Source organism: Amia ocellicauda, chromosome 8, assembly GCF_036373705.1.
Source record: "Amia ocellicauda isolate fAmiCal2 chromosome 8, fAmiCal2.hap1, whole genome shotgun sequence".
NCBI classification, from domain to species: domain Eukaryota; kingdom Metazoa; phylum Chordata; class Actinopteri; order Amiiformes; family Amiidae; genus Amia; species Amia ocellicauda.
Window position 1 is genome coordinate 42,686,574 of NC_089857.1, and position 19,245 is coordinate 42,705,818.

A 19,245-nucleotide genomic window follows, 5' to 3' on the forward strand; every position below is an offset into this window, starting at 1 on the left:
GTAGCGCTGTGGCTGCTGTGCTGCTGTGTAGTAGCGCTGTGGCTGCTGTGTAGTAGCACTGTGGCTGCTGTGCTGCTGTGTAGTAGTACTGTGTCTGCTGTGCTGCTGTGTAGTAGCGCTGTGGCTGCTGTGTAGTAGCACTGTGGCTGCTGTGCTGCTGTGTAGTAGGTAGCGCTGTGTCTGCTGTGCTGCTGTGTAGTAGTACTGTGTCTGCTGTGTAGTAGCGCTGTGGCTGCTGTGCTGCTGTGTAGTAGCACTGTGGCTGCTGTGCTGCTGTTTAGTAGTACTGTGGTTGCTGTGCTGCTGTGTAGTAGCGCTGTGTCTGCTGTGCTGCTGTGTAGTAGTACTGTGTCTGCTGTGTAGTAGCGCTGTGGCTGCTGTGTAGTAGCGCTGTGGCTGATGTGCTGCTGTGTAGTAGGTAGCACTGTGTCTGCTGTGCTGCTGTGTAGTAGCGCTGTGGCTGCTGTGTAGTAGCGCTGTGGCTGCTGTGCTGCTGTGTAGTAGCGCTGTGTCTGCTGTGCTGCTGTGTAGTAGCGCTGTGGCTGCTGTGCTGCTGTGTAGTAGCGCTGTGGCTGCTGTGTTGCTGTGTAGTAGCGCTGTGTCTGCTGTGCTGCTGTGTAGTAGCGCTGTGGCTGCTGTGCTGCTGTGTAGTAGCGCTGTGGCTGCTGTGTTGCTGTGTAGTAGCGCTGTGGCTGCTGTGCTGCTGTGTAGTAGCGCTGTGGCTGCTGTGTTGCTGTGTAGTAGCGCTGTGGCTGCTGTGTAGTAGCGCTGTGGCTGCTGTGTAGTCTTCTTACCAGAGGAGGGCGCTCACAGGCGCGGCTGACACTTCTCGCTGCGCAGCCGCGACGTCACGGCGTCTCTGGTGTTGTGCTGGGAATGCCATGGCGGTGACGTCAGGGGGAGGAGAGCGCGGAGCCGGGCGGCCATTACACAGGCGAGTTTCCCGGGGAAGGTCGGAGGGAAGAGGGAGCTGAGAAACGCAGCGCCGTTGTTGCTTTTTTTCCTTCGATCTCCCACCCCTTGCGACCCGGGCGCTCGACGGCCTTGCAGTCGGGGACGGTAGTGAAGCGCCCGCCCTCGTTTATTTCCGCCTCCCCCCCGCCGAGCCTCTTCGGACGCGGAGGTGTCGCCGCCGCGGGCGCCCGTCTCGGCACGCAGGGCTGTGTGGTGATCTGATCGGGTCCAGCCGCCGCGCCATCACCGCCGACGGAGATCTGCCGCCTCGACCATGGACGACAAGGCGTTCACGAAGGAGCTGGACCAGTGGGTCGAGCAGCTGAACGAGTGCAAGCAGCTGACGGAGAACCAAGTGCGGACGCTGTGCGAGAAGGTACCGTCATTTGTGTATCGATCCGGCGGCGCGTCCTCAGCAGCCGCCGTGACGTGCTGTGCGTCAAAGTTGGACTTGAAGGTCATTTCTGTCGTTATTTAAGGCTCTGTGTCTCTTGCATTTCTGCCCTGGGGGTGGTTATTAACTACCCCCCTCGTTGTTAGTCGACGTCCACAGTTACCCGCCGCGTACGATGTTTGTGTCGCCTGTCACTGCCTGGGCCCAGCCGCCGCCGCGCTGCCAAATAGTGCTCCACCTGTTCTCTAGCTGTCAGGACCGAGCGCTGCACGGCCGCAAGATAGTGAGCCGGCTGCGCATGCGTGCTGCGCTTCGCTGTGGCGGGGAGTGTTTGCGAGCAGAGGGGGCTGTAGCTCTGTTTAAGACCCCGGCAGAAACCCGGGCTGTGTGCGTCTGCAGACGTGCTCTGCCGGGGTTACAGACCCGTGCGTGCCCCTTGGGCTTGTGTTTGTTTGGGAGGACGTCCGTGTCTTTGTGAAATTTCAAAGGCCGAGCTCCTGTCTCAGCACCGCTCAGACGAAAGGGTATGAATCTTTGATGAGGAAGACACTGGGGGCGAGTTGTAGCTTGTAGGGAATGTGAAAACACCCCCCACACCCAGCAGTAACAGAGGACAGCAATACTCCTGCCTCAGCCCTCAGGACAGGGTTTCTGTGACTGAAGTGGTGATGGTGAATGTACAGGACCGTGATCTCAGTGCTGGGTCTGCAGGCCTCTATCAAAGGAGCCCTGTGCTCTGGTCCTGGACTCAACATGCATTAATCGCCGATTATCGATACCTATATCGCCACACCCGTGGTCCCAGTATGATGTGCTTGTTTGTAGGTGGCTGTTACGTCACTGAGTAAAATGTTCTCTTCTGCAAGATTAAGCAAACCAATCCTGTCAAGTCATGCTGTCCTGGGCTGGATCACACGCAATCCCAGGTGCTTTGACTCCTGGTCTGTGGGCATCATCTGGAGACCTCCCGTACCTCACTTGTTCTACTCTGTTGGGCTACGGCTTTATTCCTAACTAGGGAAGAATAAAATAATGCCATTTTCAGTTGCGCCATTGTATTGTAACCTGTACTTGGCGGAGAAAGCAAACGTGCCCGAGCTTCTGTCGTTCACAGATTAGTGTGGCGGGCGAAGTTTTACTGTACAATGAGTGCTCTTGTTCGGATGTGTCGTTAAGACAGACAGTGGTGTTTAGCTCGTCTGTGCTGTAGATATGACTTGAATGGCCCCTCGCTCATGCTGTGCTCGCCTCCTCCGTCTCCATTCTGAGCTTCCTTCTGGGTGGGATCTCTGTCCTGAGCAGCCTTTGTATTACCCCTGGTCTGCTTAACTTTGCATGTACTAGTTTGAATTATATACATGTTTTAGTATTTGAGTTCGTGCCTTTTAATAGGAAGGGGAGTGTGGAAAGCTGGCTATTAAAATGGTCCTTTATTACAAGAACATAAGAAATGTTTCAATTTGGAGCAGGCCTCTTGTCCTGGTTAGCTCATTGGGCTGAGTGCCATCACCTGTTATTGTATCGCCGATGGAAAAACTGACCATGCATGTAATGTCACTGCTCTTTCTGGATTGTCCCGACTAGCAAAAGCATTTTGTCACTGGATGCAGTCATGGAAAAAGCTTTGGCCAAGAAGATGACCCCTCAAACAGAAATTACATAACACCCCCATATCAGTTGTTGGTTTTTTTGGTGTGGTAAGTTGCCTTTGCTAAATATTGTTCTAATTTTGAAGGCTACTGCATCTCTCTGAAGGTCACACTGAGCAGCATCACTCCTGACAGGTCTCTTCTGCCCTAGCCTGCTTCCTCCTGAGCGATTATTATTATTTTTTATTTCTTGGCAGACGCCCTTATCCAGGGTGACTTACAACATAAGTGCAAAAATACAGTTAAGTACAAGGCATCAATCATTACAAATTCAATTTAGCTAAAACATAGCAATTCAAAAAAATACATTTTACAAATTACAATTTACAATTTACACACGTACAGTAAGTGAGGTCCTACATCCTGGACGGTGAAAGCTAAGTGCTGTTAAGATGTAGGGTCACAGTCAAGGGCTACGGGAAAGGGAGCAAGGAGGAAAACGATCAAGAATGCGAGAACACGATTGTCAGTGTGAGGCCATGATCGGCAGTGATGTTGCTCGATAGTTCTTCAGGCAGATAATGTATACATCTTCGGTCCTTCCTGGACTCCAGCACACTCCCCCTATAGCCAAATCAAACTGAGAAATAAAGTGGGTCAATTAAATATTTTGAAAAAGTCAAACTTGGATGTGTGTCAGTAGGCCCGACTGACACTGGTGGAATAAAATCAGGTGTAAGCTCATTTTGGGAGGCTTACACTGCTGCAGCATGTCTCATGAAGGAGATGTGCTTCTGTACATAACTTATAGATCTGCAGGCTCAAGTCTTCTTACATTGTGGATTTTGCTGAAATAGCACTATATGGGGTAGTTGTAAATTCCACATCTGATGGTATTTGCGATATTCACTCAGTGAACTGTTGCCTTGGTGTTTGATGGAAATGTTTTTCTGTAGAGCCACGCTGTCTATTGAGCGCCATTTACTGCCAGCTAAGAGTGCAGAAAGCGAAGCCGAGGTAATGGCCTGTGGCTTCATGGGAAAAGCAGCTCAAGTGTTGCCCTTGTCTTTCTGTTTGGCGTCTCTTTAGTCTGTATCTCTCTCTTTCTCTCTCTCTCTCTCTGAATCTATGAGGACTATGTCTCGGCAGCAGGACCCATTTCAGAGGCACAGAGGGATTGTAATCACAGGACACTACCTGGGGCAGTTGGAAGCTCCATACTGTGTTATCATGTGTTTGCGTATTGGAAACCTCAGATGCCTGGGTTTTGTGTTAGTTAGGCAGCTTATTTCCTGTAAGATAAATGTATTTCCGTGTTTTCTCTAGTAAAGGTGTTCTTTGGGTTTGCGAGGCAGTGTGTGAAGAGTCAGGCTGGATTTGCGTGGGCCGTGGTAAACGCCCACATGGCCGATAGATAGCTCTGCAGCAGCGCCGGTGCACATAGACGCACAGACTCTACCTCCGGTGATGAAGTACAAACTTACCCAGTTTCTGTTACTTTTTTAAATCCATAGCAACTGGCAGTTTAGTTTTAACACCAAGACATTTATTGGCAGTCATATATGTAGGATTGCTGTAAATCCCAAGGTAGTCATATAGAATACCAAGAAAGGACCATTAACAATGCTTAAACCATTGAATACTATCCACTTCTGAATAAAATATGGATATTTATTTGGTGTTTTCACTTCATTTGCTCGCAAGGGAATACTAGCACATCTAACACAGTCCTTATTTTCCTGTCAATCAGCTTCCAGAACCTTAACTAACTGAGATGAGAGCCGTGCTGTGAAAATGTGGGACAAGCCAGCTGATTGGCTCTGTCAGAGGAGAAACAGAGAGGAGAGGAGGAAAGTGTGTGCAGGAAGTGATGCAAACACAGCGTTGTCATTTTCATTGACTTTTGGCTTCTGCGTTTGTTTGCTTGCACAAATGAGAACGATACCCAGTATATGTAATGCATATTTGTTGTGGGTTGCTGAGGTGTACAGGGGACTGGAATCCACTGATGCTTTAATTTTCATTCAATGCAAAATCAGCACAGGGCCCCCCTGCAGCTTCACTAATAAACTAAAATACCTTAACACATGGTGCATTACTCTATTCTCACACTGCACTCATCTTTTAAATCCAAACTTGTATGCATTTCATAACACTTTATTGCAGCTGGAAGGATCTTCTTTAGTAAAGTCTCGTGGTATCATTACATCTGTGTGGAAAATTTCTGCAAGTCATCCCCGATTGATTGGAGAGTAATCAATGGTAACATGGGAGAGTGCGCGGAGAGGAGGAGGGAGGGGGTTTAAAAGGGAAACTAGATAAAGGTTAGGAATTTCTGCTGTGGGGAAAAACACGAAAGAACATTTATAGGCTTTATTTTACAGTGGAGAAGTTGAATGCATCGTATATATATCTGCACTATGTTTAAATGTCTAGAGGCCACGTAATGCTAAGATGTGGGATGGTGCTGTATTTGGCAGGGACTGTCCTAGTAACTCTTATCACACAGATGTATTTAAAGTAGGAAGAAGCATTTCAGGTTTTCAGATTGATGCTGCTGCTTCCCCTCAGTTTTCAGAGCTCAACCCCACTGAAATTGTACAGGCGCTTGAAGCAAGAGTGAAAAAGACTGCAGTACGACAAATGTGTGTGGGAGGATTATAACTGATTGGGCAAATCGAGACGGGGAGACGCAGCTAAAGTTGTCGCGGAGTGTGTGTGAGGCTGTGCAAGACCGCTAACAAACTGGGGGGGGTTGCATGGGGTGCCAGAAAAATGCATCCCCTGTGGCGTCTTCATTTTGGAAATTGGGTACTTTTTCATATCAGTCAACTTGTCCAGGTCCTGAGACCCAAATTACCACGCCTGTCTTATTTTGTTTCACGGGAGGATTCTTCCTTCCTCTCTCCCATTAAGCACACAGTTTTTGATTGAAGATTGACAAGTGGGTTGAAGTCTTGATTCCACCTGGGCTTTCGCTGTACTGCAGTTACAATTCACAGTCCCGGCTTATAATGTTTCTGTAGTCAAGAAAGGGAAAAGTTGTGGCATTTAAAAAAGCGACGCAGTCATGGACTTTGCTCCCCTGCCGAGCCGCTGAGCTCAGCACGGGTGTGGCTCGGTGAGCATTCCGTGCAGGTAGCGGCGTCTCCAGAGTGCAGCCGGCGGTGGTGAGCTCACTCTTGCTGTCGATGGTTTACGGAAACCTGCAGCTGCCTCCTCAGACTGGGGCTTGGCTCTGGCTGCCTCTGTGGACACGTAGGCCCCGCCCCCGAGCTGGCTGCTACCCCGCTGCTCTAAACATGGAGAAGTTATTGTTGTCGTTCTGGTGTTAGATGGCAGGCAGTTGAAAATGTGTCCGTACTCCCCCAGCTTGGCTAGCGATTGAGATCGAGATCGAGATCCCCAAGCTTCTCACCAGACTTATGGCAAGGCATAATTAAAACCACAATAACAGCACTTACTGAGCCTGAATTAAAATCCAGGGGATATCGTGTAGCATTAAAGGTGTGCTGTCCAGTTATGGTGCTTTGAAAGGCCCTACACCAAGCAGGCCAAACAGATATGTTGTATGTGGTGATGGTCAGTTGCAAAATTAGATCATGTGTTACTAGCATTTTGAAATCTTAGGAACAACAAGGGCGTAACTGTACTGTAATTGATCGAACATACGATTTGCAAATTACTCAACTCTAATTGGCCCCAGGTGTACATTCCACATGAAAAACCAGAGCAGGATTTTTTTTGTCCGGGTTTGTTTTCACTTACCTGGTTTTTGACTGTACCAAGCTGTCAACCCCTGACCAGGAGAGCCCCACCTGGCTTCAGAAAGAGCTGAGGGGGCGCTTGGGCTTGTTTTCAAACCCTACTGCTACATTTACATCAGTTATCAACATGTTTATCATTAAAATAAAGACAGAGGTTCTGCAGTTGCAATATAAATAGCATTTACAAGATCAGGTATTTTTTTCTCTCTCATTCGGAAAGGGAATAATGATTCGTTATTTTCACAGCATGTAGGGAAGTTCAAGGGCACTGTGCTGTTCAGAGGAAAATGAATATATTAAAACACTGTAGCAAATCCATGTCAGAGAAAGAGATAAGAGGCCACAAGCAGCATACGAGAGGGTGCATCTGGGAGTTCGGCCCATTCGTTTGCACATGCAATAGACAACGGACAAATTGGTCACATAGGGGTGTACTTCTGTGTTCTCTGTAAAGTGCTGCGTTGGTGTCGTTTTCACTCCAGCACCACAGACTTGTGCTCTGTAGCCTGCGGGGTACTGCAGTGGTCCTTCCACATCCTCCTGCTGTCTGTTTGGACCGTGGAGGCCAGTCTTATCCATGCACCTGATGTTATTTTACTTTATGTTTTTTACCACTAAGGGAGGGACAATGTACTATTTCAGTGAACAGACATTTGGTCACATTAATGACTCTACAATGACAAACGAAACTGAAGAGGTGTTAATGTCAAGGAAATAAATTGCGTAGTTGAGACGTTTATTTATATAGATCTCGGCATGTTGTGTGTTGTCTTCATGTCTCCCGGACTGCTCTTGGGGGTTGTAAAGGTGTCAGGTTGGACTGGATTTGTTTCGAAGTGTGAAAGTTAACTAGTGTTTTTAAATTAAATATATATATATATATATATATATATATGTGTGTGTGTGGTAATAACTCACGACACCGAATAAACCGAGTCTTGGCCCTTAAGTTTTCCAGTCAGTCGTTCAGCTGTTTCACTGCTGCTTCCTACTCAATGACTGTAATCAGTTTAAAGAGGGACTGGAGGCTGCTATTTTTAGTCCTGTGCTACATTTCATTTGCACTTAAACAAAGAGAAATGTCCTTTAAAATTACAAAGTATACCAGGACATTTTGCACCCAAAACCTGGTGATCTCCAAAAAAACAATATTGAAGAAATAAACAAAAGAGAAAGTGGGAACATTCTGTATAGTATCTACATTTTAACATCAAAGTACTGTCTGATAGCTAGGGGTTCTGTGCACAAATGGAAGACACAAGTATATGTTCCATTATATACGAGCCTGTTGTATTCAGATCTTTATCTGTACCCGCTTTGGGATCAGATGCCCCGTGCCAACAGCCGGCTGTCTCTCTGCCTTTGGTAATATAGTTTATTGTCATGATTATAATCTGCTCAGTTTCAAAGCCTTCGCTTTCGAGTTGCCTTTGTTTTAAAATAGAAGTATTGATTGCCTTCTTGTCTTTGTATTTCATTACCAGGAAAAGGTTCGTAAGTGCAACTGCAAAGGAAAGTTTCCTATAAATCCGTCCCCTGGGGACCTGGGTCTTCCAGAAGAGAGTGCCTCCTGCATGGAGGCTTAAATATAATGATCTACTCATCCCACGGAGAACACCTAGTAAAATGAGTTTATGGACGTAATGGTAGCTATCATTTGAGATCCGTTTGCTGCTCTGTGAATGCTGTTGCCATCCTACATATCCCACTATTGCCATATTTAGTAAGCCATCCAACGGTGATGTGCGATCGACTGCTTCATCAACCAGCCAAGCAGTCTGGAGATTTCTTAAACTAGATCTATTTGTTTTAGTTGGGTTTTATTGTTGATAGTAGTAATCACAGGCTAAATGCTTGCACCTGGAATTGTTATAAGGTTTTAATGTGATCGATCTCATTCTGCAGATATTACCCTTCTTCAAAGAAAGTGCTCTCTCCCATGGTGTACAACCATCAAGGCATCCATTTTCATCTCACTGTGGGCCGTAAACCTTTCATTGGGGTCACTGCTTTCCTCGAGACGTTGCAGTTCCCAGATCCATTTCCCCAGTGCTACACTAGTGTTTGTTCACAAGGAGTGTTATAGAGAACTGGAGGTAAAATCAACTGAATGAGATTCCAGTGTTGGCAGACGCAGCCATGAGTTTAACTGATAGGGGCGTGCAGCCGACTCCCGACCTCAGAGCGCTAAACTGTGATAAATAACAGTCTGTGACAAATGGTCTTGTCTGAAAATCCTTCGCAGCTGTTCTGCTTTTCCTTCAGTAGGTGCGAGCGCATCTGCTCCCCCTTGATATATTGCCAGTAAGAATCTCGGCAGGGAAGCTTTTAAACAGACCTCGATTGTGGAATTTGAGAAGTGAGACCGGCAGAGGTATTTCTTGGGATCGGCAAGGAGCATTCAAAGGCATTATCACTGCCAATGAAAAACCACTTTGAGGCCTGCGTGTTCTTCTTTTGTAGGCAAGAGTGACTGTTTTTTTTCTCTGGAAATGTTGAATGTTTAAAGAGATGTCTAAGAGACTAGGATTTGTGACATCTTTTACACTGTGTTGCCAACTTCAATCTATTTGTTTTGAGTCTTGCATTCTGCTTGCTGTACTATCCTGTTCTTAACTGGAAAGAGACATTGAAACTAAACGCACAAACATAGCCGGCATTCTTTGTCTTACATCTTTCTCTCTCGCCCAGTCCAATCAATGCCGCCTCAATCATTCATATGCAATTGATCAGGTCTGGTCTTGCTGATAGTCCACAGCACACCTATGTATCACCGCTTGTCAGAGTATCTAGAATATATTTTCACTCCTTTTAAATCGGTGAGTGAGCGCTGTGTTCACTGTAAGGAGCCACACATTGTAGACACTGTCTCTTCACAATGATCGCAGAGTGTTGTGGCGTTACTTGTGTTCGAACATTTGGTACCAGCACCCTTGCCATAAGTTTATCTTCAGCTCCAAATCTTATATATTGGTAATAATATGGAGAAACAAGTGACGGATACGGATGAGACCCTGAACGGCCCCTGTGTGTCCTGCTGTGCCGTGAGCTCACCGCCCCGGTGTCTCTCTTTCTCTCTGCAGGCAAAGGAGATCCTGACAAAGGAGTCCAATGTGCAGGAGGTGCGCTGTCCCGTCACGGTGTGCGGAGATGTGCACGGCCAGTTCCACGACCTCATGGAGCTCTTCAGAATCGGGGGCAAGTCGCCCGACACCAACTACCTATTCATGGGAGACTACGTGGACAGAGGGTACTACTCTGTGGAGACGGTCTCGCTGCTCGTTGCCCTGAAGGTGAGTCTCTTTGAATTAGTGCATCTCATTGTTGTTTGACTGTTTTATATATATACACACTCATACTCTGTCGTCTTTCTTTTATTTTGGATTTTGAAAGCTCTGTGGTTTCTGTTAGTCGTTTTTATTGCTTTTATAAAAAGCCGTAGCAGGTGTAACGACCCGTCCCGTGTGTTCATATTCGTATGCCTTAAGACCAGGCCGTGTCTGTCCTTGTGTCCCCCCCACAGGTCCGTTACCCAGAGCGCATCACGATATTGAGAGGGAACCACGAGAGCAGACAGATCACTCAGGTGTACGGCTTCTACGACGAGTGCCTGAGGAAGTACGGCAACGCCAACGTGTGGAAGTACTTCACTGATCTCTTCGACTACCTTCCCCTGACTGCTCTGGTGGACGGGCAGGTGAGTCGGGGGGGGGGGGGGGGGGAAGGTGTGGATGAGCCAGCGTGTGGGGGGTTGGTCTGGGTAACAGGAGCCACAGGCCGTGAGAATCGCAGAGAGAGAAGAGAAATAGTGGTTCTTTTGTTTAACTTTTTTAGTTCGCCCACTAAATAGGTTAATTATATAGAACTATAAAGCCTAGATGGATCGCAATACTGTGAAACAACCCCCCACCCAGCTCAGTCTATTTTGGTGATCTACAATGTCTTTTTATTATTATAGGTTGTTTTTTGTCCATTCTTTTTAGTTCTATCTTTTGTCTTGGAGTAGATCGTGTAAAAGTCTCTGAAACTGCTTTCGTATTTAGATTGTGGTTTCAGAGCTAGACCGAGTCAGTTACAGCCCTAACTGAGACAAAGAAACAACGTTTTCTTACGTTAATTTATTGGGACTAATTGAAAGATATTGCCAAAAAGGCCGCAGGGGAGGTAATGTCTGCCGCCTGGTAAAGTAAAAGCAGTTCATTAGCAGGAAGAGTTGTATTCCTGTGACTCAAAGTCGGTGATGAGAAACGTGCTACGTGTGTTAGCGCTCAGTGCTTTGTGGACGTTGTGTTTTGCTGATGCCTTTTCCCTTTCGATCTCTCTTTCTCTCTCTCTCTCCCTCCCTGTGTGGCTCAGATATTCTGTCTGCACGGAGGCCTTTCCCCCTCGATAGACACACTGGATCACATCCGCGCTCTGGACCGCCTGCAGGAGGTTCCCCACGAGGTGAGACTCGAATAATATCTTGTTCGGTTAATAAGTGCCTGACCGTGTCAAACGCAAAGCTCAGGTGCTGTGAGTCCCTGTGCTCTTGGTGGCGTGTGACGCTGTTGTGTTGCGTTGCAGGGCCCCATGTGCGACCTGCTGTGGTCAGACCCAGACGACCGTGGGGGCTGGGGCATCTCCCCCCGAGGGGCCGGCTACACCTTCGGACAGGACATCTCGGAGACCTTCAATCACGCCAACGGCCTCACCCTGGTGTCCCGTGCCCATCAGCTCGTCATGGAGGTATGGAGCCTGGGGATGTCACCTGTGGTGGGGTGAGGGGGGACTGTTCCATCAGCCTCAGTCGCTGCTCTGTGGCACGAGTGTGAGAGGACACAACCAGGCCCCAGACATTTTCACTGGCTGGCATGTATTCTCTACATTAGAACATCAGAAAGTGTCCAATCGAGAGGAGGCCATTCGCCCCGTCGTGCTCGTTTGGTGTCCATTAATAACTAAGTGATCAAGGATCCTATCCAGTCTGTTTTTGAATGTTCCCAAATTGTCTCTTCAGCCACATCGCTGGGGAGTTTGTTCAGATTGTGACTCTCTGTGTGAAGAAGTGTCTCCTGTTTTCTGTCTTGAATGCCTTGAAGCCCAATTTCCATTTGTGTCCCCGGGTGCGTGTGTCCCTGCTGATCTGGAAAAGCTCCTCTGAGCTACGTTTCAGAAGAATTATTAGTTATGATGATGATTTTTGTGTTGGACTTGACCCTGGTCACTGCACTGGGGTGGGTGTGCCGGGGCTCCTGGTGCTGACCGGGCAAGTAATAGTAAGAGGGAACTGCTGACAGGAGCTGCACTACGGGAGGATTCGGCTTTAAAACGCATAACTAATTCAGCCGCGCTCGGCCTGGTGCTCTGGGCTTATTTATAGACTCTTGTCTCCACGACTTGGTCCTCCTGGAGCGAGACGCCGGGCACGGCTCTGACAGGCTGCTCTGGTGAGAGGGAGGTGCTTGGATCAGGCTTCACAAGACGGATGGCACGCAGACGCTCGCTGCTGCCTGCCGCCTGGCATCCGTACACACCTGCCACCCTGCCCAGAAAGCAGCCACTAGGGCTGTCCTCACCTCCATACTTAAAGACCGAGTGACTGGCTCTCCTGGCACTGAACACGTGTCCCCTTTCCCCGCGAGACGCTGGCTGCCGACGTCATTTCCAGCAATAAAGCAAATGAAACAAAATGTATCTTGACGACTTCATCCAGGAAGATCAAAGGATATGAAATCTGCACACTGCTTTTCAAATCGCAATCCTGCCGGTTTATTTTTGCCATCTGAGTTTAAACATCATCTTCTTACTCAGGTTTGTTCATTTAGATTTCTGTAAATATAAATGAGGTTCATGTTTGTGTCTTCATTAGACTTGGCAAGCCTTCGCCCGGTCCGTTTCTCCTCAGTGCCTGATCCCCCACAGACAAAGAATCCTTGTACTTTATTAAATTGGGCTGGTGTGGCAATCGGGGAGCCGACGGCGCTCTGCAGAGACGCACCAGGCTTGTGAAGACATGATCCCGTATCCTTGTTCTGGGAGGTGGCAGCTGTGCGGATGAATATGGCAGCGTGCGTCTGTGCATCCGAGCTCCTCTCTTTAGAACAAGCACGGCTACAGCTACGCGTCGGCACCTAACGAGCAATTATTACAGTTTTCCCTGCTTTAATCGCTTGTAGAGCCACAATTGGCAGCGGAGCTCCGGCGCGGATTGATAAAGGGCCGTCTCTCTCACCGCTGTGGCAGGTGAGGGCATCTGCTGCAGAGAGAGAGCTCCTGTGGGCTTTACTGTACTGGCCTCATTTTGTAAGCAATAGAAGGGTTATTTATCCTGGCGTGGGGGGCGAGAGAGCCGTCTTAAAAGTACAATATCTCCCTTTGAGTCGACCATCAGGCGTGTAAAAATAGCACTGTTTGGTTAGTAAACAAGGATTTGACTGGGAAAGAACAGATCTTGTGACTTCACATTAATTATTTAAGTTGTACTCTGCAATCAGCTTCCAGTTCTGTTCTGTTTTCCATCTCCATTTGGTTTACCTAATTACGGGCTGCGCTGGGAGAGCCGGCGTCTTCGTCCTGACTGGTCGGATTGCAAAACTCTTGTGTATGGGTTCAGTTCAGTCTCGGTCCCATACCACCCATGGTGGTGTTTTTGTATCAAAGACCTCTGACCTATAAGAGATTCTTGGTGTTCAGCACATCAACTAGGTCACAGTGACACTGACAGATGAAAACGGTTGCTAGACTAGAGCTGTGGTTCCCAACCCTGCTGTTTTTGTTCCAAACGAGCTCTCAATTACTTAATTGAACCCTTAATTGAAGTAACAATCTGCTTAGATTTGAATCTTTAAATTTGTGTAACTGATAAAAAGTTGGTTCTTTATACAATTCTATACTTAAAACCCTACGGTTTAAAATAATGAAAAGGCTCTGATTTAGGAAGTTAGTTCAATTAACTGATTGAGAGCTCGGTTGGAACAAAAACCAAAAGAGTAGGGTCTCCTCCAGGACCAGGGTTGAGAACCACTGGTCTAGTCTCACTCTCCAGCTGTGGTCCTTGATTTTTGAGCAGGTGACTGGTTCAGTAATTGATTTAACTTCTCCCTCTCTCTCTCCAGGGATATAACTGGTGTCACGACCGGAATGTAGTGACCATTTTCAGTGCTCCGAACTACTGCTACCGCTGTGGCAACCAGGCGGCCATCATGGAGCTGGATGATACTCTTAAATACTCCTTGTAAGTAAAGGGTTCTCTTGCTTTTTTTTGCTTTTTGTCCCAAACAGCAGTACTTGAGCGTGGCTTTACTGTAGACACAGATGAGGAAATGGTTTACTTGAGTCAGACACTCGTGTGATATAAATGCCGCAGTGCCGTGGCGCCGGGGTGAGCGGGACCCTCTGGAGTGCCGGCGCACGCTGACCTTCACTGCTCACTCAGATATGTTAATCTCTGCAGGATATTCTTTTCGTTTGTAGCAAAACTGGAATGCGTGAGAGCAGCCTCTCACAGGGGGCACAATCCTCCCACTGAACACCGCCGGTCTTGCCCAGCTGTGATTTTTCACCGCCTGGTTAGGTCTGAAAGGATGGAGAGTTACAGGCTGTCTGAGAATCGCTTTGAGGTTGAGTGAAGAAAATGATCAAACTTGAGCATTACTGGCAACATTACAAACTACTGCTGTTGCCCATCTTAACAGTTCAGTTTCAGAATTTCACTCAGTGTGTGTGGTCTGCCCAGGCTGGTGGTGGTGACCCTGTCGTGTGTTTGTTCCTCCCGCAGCCTCCAGTTCGACCCAGCGCCTCGCCGCGGAGAGCCCCACGTGACGCGCCGCACCCCCGACTACTTCCTATAAAGCGTCACGCCCCGCCCACCGCCACACGCCCGCCCGGTGTGGCGAGAACGACCCGCAAAACGACAACAAACGCAAACCGACGAAACCTTGATTTTAAAAAAAGAGAGAAGAAAAAAAATCAAAAATCCGACCCGTGGGATCTGTTACAACATGAAAGCACCAACATGGACCAAAATGTGCCATAAACAAACAAACGATACGCATTTAGTACACACACGCAAGTCGCCCAGTGTATCAGTACCGCAGCGCCACATCCCATCTAGCGTTCAGCCCGACAGTCGAGGTTGCCTGCTGTTTACTATTGGTAGTGATGTTATTCTGTTCCTGGACTGTATAATAATTAAAATACTAAGGAGTTAATGTGACAACTTGCTTTATCAACTTCACTGGACAACTGTACATTTTGAGTTGTAGCAACGCCAGGCATGTTAATTAGGCTGTTATTTTCTAAGGACAAATGCACAAGCTTCTGCTCGTCCTCCTTGCCCCCCCACCATTATTTTTAAGGATGAACACTTCAGTGGAGGGAGGGAATCCTCTGCTTTGGAATTGCTTTCGTATAGAAGGACCCTACCCCCCCTTCCCCTCCTCCTTCCCATTTTACTGTCTGAACTTACTGTTTTGTGTTGACTGTACCTTTTTTTCTGTATATTTGTCATTAAGTGATTGCATCTTCTTTGGTGTATTTGAACAAATAAAGTACTTTTGATCGTAAACGACACAACTGCCCGGGCTGCTGTGAGCGCGCTTTTGTTTTGACAGATGGCGATGTGTTTAAGGCAGATCCAGAGAACGATTTGCTTCATGGGCTTTTATTGTGGGTTGGTTTTCCCGACCTGCAGAGAGTTGTCAACACAGGGAGTTTGCCAATCGGATTCACAGGCCAAACCACGGGAGACTCGAGTGCCGTGTCTGGGAAGCTGCGGTGACTGCGGCTGGCAACCGTTAACCGTCGTCTGGGGCTCGGCTGGGTGGAGACCGGAGGAGAAACGGGCGGGGCGTTCAGGTGGTCGAGGGGTCTCTCTCGTCCACATTGAGCACAGTGTCCTTCTCGATGCCGGCCTGCGCCAGCGTGAGGTCACGGCCTGTGTGCAGCGCGGTGCGGGGGAACGTGGTGCACACGGCGTAGAGGGCGGGGTGGTAGCCCACCTTCAGCATCCAGTCCAGCAGCACCTGCACGGGGGGGGGAGGGTGTCGTCAGTCGCCAGAGCTTTCAATCAACGGGTTAAAAATGCAGTGAGATGAGCAGAAAGGGTGACTGAGCGATGGTGCCGTGGCAGAAACCAGCTCTGTATGCGTTGGCTCTCACCGTACAGCCGATGAAAGGGTTTAATGAGGCCCACAGTCTCTGCTGTGAAGTTGCCAAGCACAAGATTTACAACACTATGACACGGAGGGGGTAATAAGATGAATTATTGACTTGAGGGTGTAAGCAGTGATGCAGTTTGTCTGTCTTACCTTCCTACCATTTCCTCAAACTTAAACAAGTCATTCTTACTCACAGTATCACTCTTGGGAGTTACAGGAGCATTTCTTTTTCTTACAGAGCTATAAACCTTCACATAAAAGGGGTCAGAGGTCCACTCTGTCAGTGTGGTGGCCCAGTATTTTACAGGTCCGATCTCGACTCTTTAACGGGCCGCTGGTAGTATTACTCAGTAAACCAGCACAGGCCACTTGGATTACTCAGATCGCTAAAAGGAAACTTTTTTTTTTTTTTTTAAGTGCATTTCTAAACGTTTTCGCTACCTGAGAGCTGTGCGTCGTGAGGAACGTCCTCCGGAAGGTGCGTCCACTGGGACATCGGAGTGCCACCCGCACCGCCTGCAGCAAAACAGAGACCGTCATCACAGCGTGCAGGTCCTACAGGGAGGAGAACTGGACTGACCCTCAAAACGAGTTTCTCCAGGCGTGGATGGTACCTACCCCTTCTGCGTCCTCTGGAGGTTCGTCAGGTAAAACGATGACCTGGGCATCGACAGCGGAACAGAAAAGGTGGCATTAAATCCTGGTGTATCGTGTGTCTTAAAAGTCACAAAGATGTGCTGTTGAAAACAGATGTGCCCGTTCGATCACACACTCTAGCATCGTGTAAAATGCCGGCTTGCAAGTGTGTGACAGTTCAGTCTCGATGACAGCAAATTATTTTGACTATTTGGCTATCAGTTAGATCAGTTCAAGGCTTTAAAAAACATTAATAAAAACATGATTAGACGTCTGAGCCCAGACTGAGCAGCGTCCCTGGGATTGACCCGTCTGAGGTGTGTGTGGGTTCATTTCAAACCCAATAGCTCACCCTCTTCTGCCTGGGGGGCGGGGGCGGCGTGGGGGTCCGGGTGGCGCTCTCGGGCAGCTTCCTCCTCCTCACGGCCTCTCTGTTGGGTGTGTCGGCGATCCCGGCCTGGTCCGCGCAGGCCGCCCCCTCCGAGTCCTCCGCGCCCTGAGGACACACGCACACCACCACTGAGGAGCACGCCTTTCAGAGCGCCATCTCACGAGCATCACCGTGTCAAAGCCACAGACCAGCGAAGACCACAGACCACAATTAGCACTAGTCCTGGACCCCCCCACACCCCCATGTTATTTCAGATAGGGTGATCCAAGACTAGAGCTCATCGGGGTTTGTGAAACCAGTGCCGCCAGGCCCTGGGCACAGTTAGCAGCCTCACCCCCAGCGCCTGCCCCACGGTCAGCCTCCAGCTTCCTCCAGTCATCCTGTGGAAGTCCTCCTCCTTCTTCTTCACCCTGAGCTCCTGCCGCGGCCTCAGCACCGCCTCCTGATACATGGAGGCCTGACACGAAACCACAGAAAAGAATGAGCGGCCGAATGCACAGGAGCGTCATCTTTACCGTGGACCCCGAGGGAGACACCGTGGAGCACAGCAGGGGGCAGAGTCCCGCGTGTCAGGGCCAGAGAGAGACAGACGGGAGACGGGGATCCTGCGGCTGCTCACCCTCGCGCTGTGCTGGTCCTGCAGCTCTCTCCTGGCCACGTCCCGCTTCCGATCCACCTCATCTTCTGGAACTGGAGACGAAACGGAGCAGCAATTCAGCGCCGATGTGCGGATCAAAACTGGGGGCAATTCGGAGTCAGTTCGAGAACTGGAATTGACACACCCCCAGCTGCGGCTCAGACAGGAGAACCCCCTGTACTACAAGGAACAAAATGCCCACAACATGAGGCATTTCAAAATCACAATCTTATACACATCAGAATTGACCCGAGGAATTCATTGTAACTGATGTAATAAACCAACTGCACACAGGTCTAGATACATTTCTGAAAACAGCAATGAAGTAAGAGTACTGGAGACTAATGCACCAGAGTCAGGGGTTCAGGCAGTTTTTAAATGTATATTTATGTGCCGTGCCAATCTGCCATTCTGAAGTTGCGTTCATTGGGTCCGCCGCCGCACTTGTGTGTGGTAAACATGAAGGGGCACATACCAGCGGAGGACGCCTGGGGGGGCGGCAGGGACCGGGAGCTCAACCAGCGGGACGTGGCCGACACCAGCCCACTCACCAGACCCAGAGCCAGGAGAGTTCGCCCGGCCAGCAGCAGCACACCTCTCACACCTGTGGGGACACAGAGAGAGAGAGAGACACACACAGAGAGACAGACAGAGAGACACGGTGGTGTTACTCTACAGCCCAGTTGATACAGAAGCCGCACACAGCAGTAGTTTAGAGGTAAAGGTGCTGTAAACCCCATTGTAGGAGCAGTACAACGACATGTTTTTAATTGACTACAAACGATATTCTCTCCCAAAACCCTCGCCGTGTCGGGTCTCTGGCGCACAATGTCAGCCGGACTGTTATCAAGCCACAGTGTAAAGATGGGGGCAGCTGCGCTTTGTCCAGTGTCCTAACAAACACACAGCCAAGGAATACAGGAGGGGAAATAATGCATTTCAGCTCGTCTGTCTTTGCTTCGCTGTTATTTCCCCCGGAGCCCCGTGTGCATCAGATTGTCGGACTCGGATGTCCAGCAGTGACGGCGGCGCTCATTTCAACCTCGGACGGAAGCCATCAGGTCACATCCGGGTGTGTCACAGCAAACCACCACCACAAGCACCACCCCACCCCCGGTGTCACGCAGTAACAATACCGCAGCTGTAACTCGCTGTATTAAGAGAAACCCACGTTAAAATAACGCGTCGATCGTGATCACAGGAGCCGCACCCGTCACCCGACTGTTGCAACTTAATGACACAGTGTTGCAACATCTATGACGATTACACACGTTCACTGAAACAACGCCAACTAAACCGACACTGCAAGGAAATGGTAACAGATCTACAAAACAAATGAGGTTTTCAAAGCCGACCACGACCCCCTTACCGAGGCTGCTTCTCCTCAGCGCCGCCGAGCACAAGAGCAGCAGCGCGACCCCCCCGAGCAGCGCCGCGCCCCTCGCAGACGCCATTGCTCTCGTTAATTAGGCTTATTAACGACGACGGGCGTTTCTGCTCCCGAGACGAAGGGAGAGGCGAGGGGCTGCAGGTCCAGCCGCGGCTTCAGACGCGCACGCAGGGTGGACAGCGCCCACTAGCGGCGCGACGCCCGGGTTTGTGTATTTTACACAATGAGGCCCGAGCGGACAGAGAGGATCATGGGGATTACTACACCGTGTCCCCCTCTGGTTCAGAGTATAGTTTCAGTAATTTCAGCCCTCAAGTGATTGATGGACTGTGAGAATGAATGTACGC

At 49.1% G+C, this 19,245-nt stretch overlaps 2 protein-coding genes across 2 annotated transcripts; one reads left to right on the forward strand and one right to left on the reverse strand.

The window, feature by feature from the left end:
* Positions 1–904: 904 nt before the first annotated feature.
* ppp2cb (protein phosphatase 2, catalytic subunit, beta isozyme) lies at positions 905–15,260 on the forward strand. Its single transcript, XM_066711511.1, has 7 exons — positions 905–1,330; positions 9,788–9,997; positions 10,228–10,401; positions 11,061–11,150; positions 11,271–11,432; positions 13,802–13,920; positions 14,464–15,260. The coding sequence occupies exons 1-7, from the start codon at positions 1,229–1,231 to the stop codon at positions 14,534–14,536; spliced, it is 930 nt and encodes a 309-aa protein (XP_066567608.1). The 5' UTR covers positions 905–1,228; the 3' UTR covers positions 14,537–15,260.
* A 72-nt stretch (positions 15,261–15,332) lies between these two features.
* Positions 15,333–19,097, reverse strand: ubxn8 (UBX domain protein 8). Its single transcript, XM_066711513.1, has 8 exons — positions 18,878–19,097; positions 17,984–18,112; positions 17,491–17,561; positions 17,206–17,328; positions 16,833–16,976; positions 16,463–16,504; positions 16,286–16,360; positions 15,333–15,709 (listed from the first exon to the last, which is right to left on the reverse strand). The coding sequence occupies exons 1-8, from the start codon at positions 18,960–18,962 to the stop codon at positions 15,539–15,541; spliced, it is 840 nt and encodes a 279-aa protein (XP_066567610.1). The 5' UTR covers positions 18,963–19,097; the 3' UTR covers positions 15,333–15,538.
* Positions 19,098–19,245: the final 148 nt, after the last annotated feature.

Excerpts from the sequence above, each read along its gene's own strand:
- ppp2cb (XM_066711511.1), top strand. The coding sequence starts at position 1,229 with ATGGACGACAAGGCGTTCACGAAGGAGCTGGACCAGTGGGTCGAGCAG. Across the intron at positions 1,331-9,787 it reads TGCGGACGCTGTGCGAGAAG|GCAAAGGAGATCCTGACAAA; the intron begins GTACCGTCATTT and ends TTCTCTCTGCAG. Across the intron at positions 9,998-10,227 it reads CGCTGCTCGTTGCCCTGAAG|GTCCGTTACCCAGAGCGCAT; the intron begins GTGAGTCTCTTT and ends TCCCCCCCACAG.
- ubxn8 (XM_066711513.1), bottom strand. The coding sequence starts at position 18,962 with ATGGCGTCTGCGAGGGGCGCGGCGCTGCTCGGGGGGGTCGCGCTGCTG. Across the intron at positions 17,562-17,983 it reads CCCCCAGGCGTCCTCCGCTG|TTCCAGAAGATGAGGTGGAT; the intron begins GTATGTGCCCCT and ends TTTCGTCTCCAG. Across the intron at positions 16,361-16,462 it reads CTCCAGAGGACGCAGAAGGG|GCGGTGCGGGTGGCACTCCG; the intron begins GTAGGTACCATC and ends GTTTTGCTGCAG.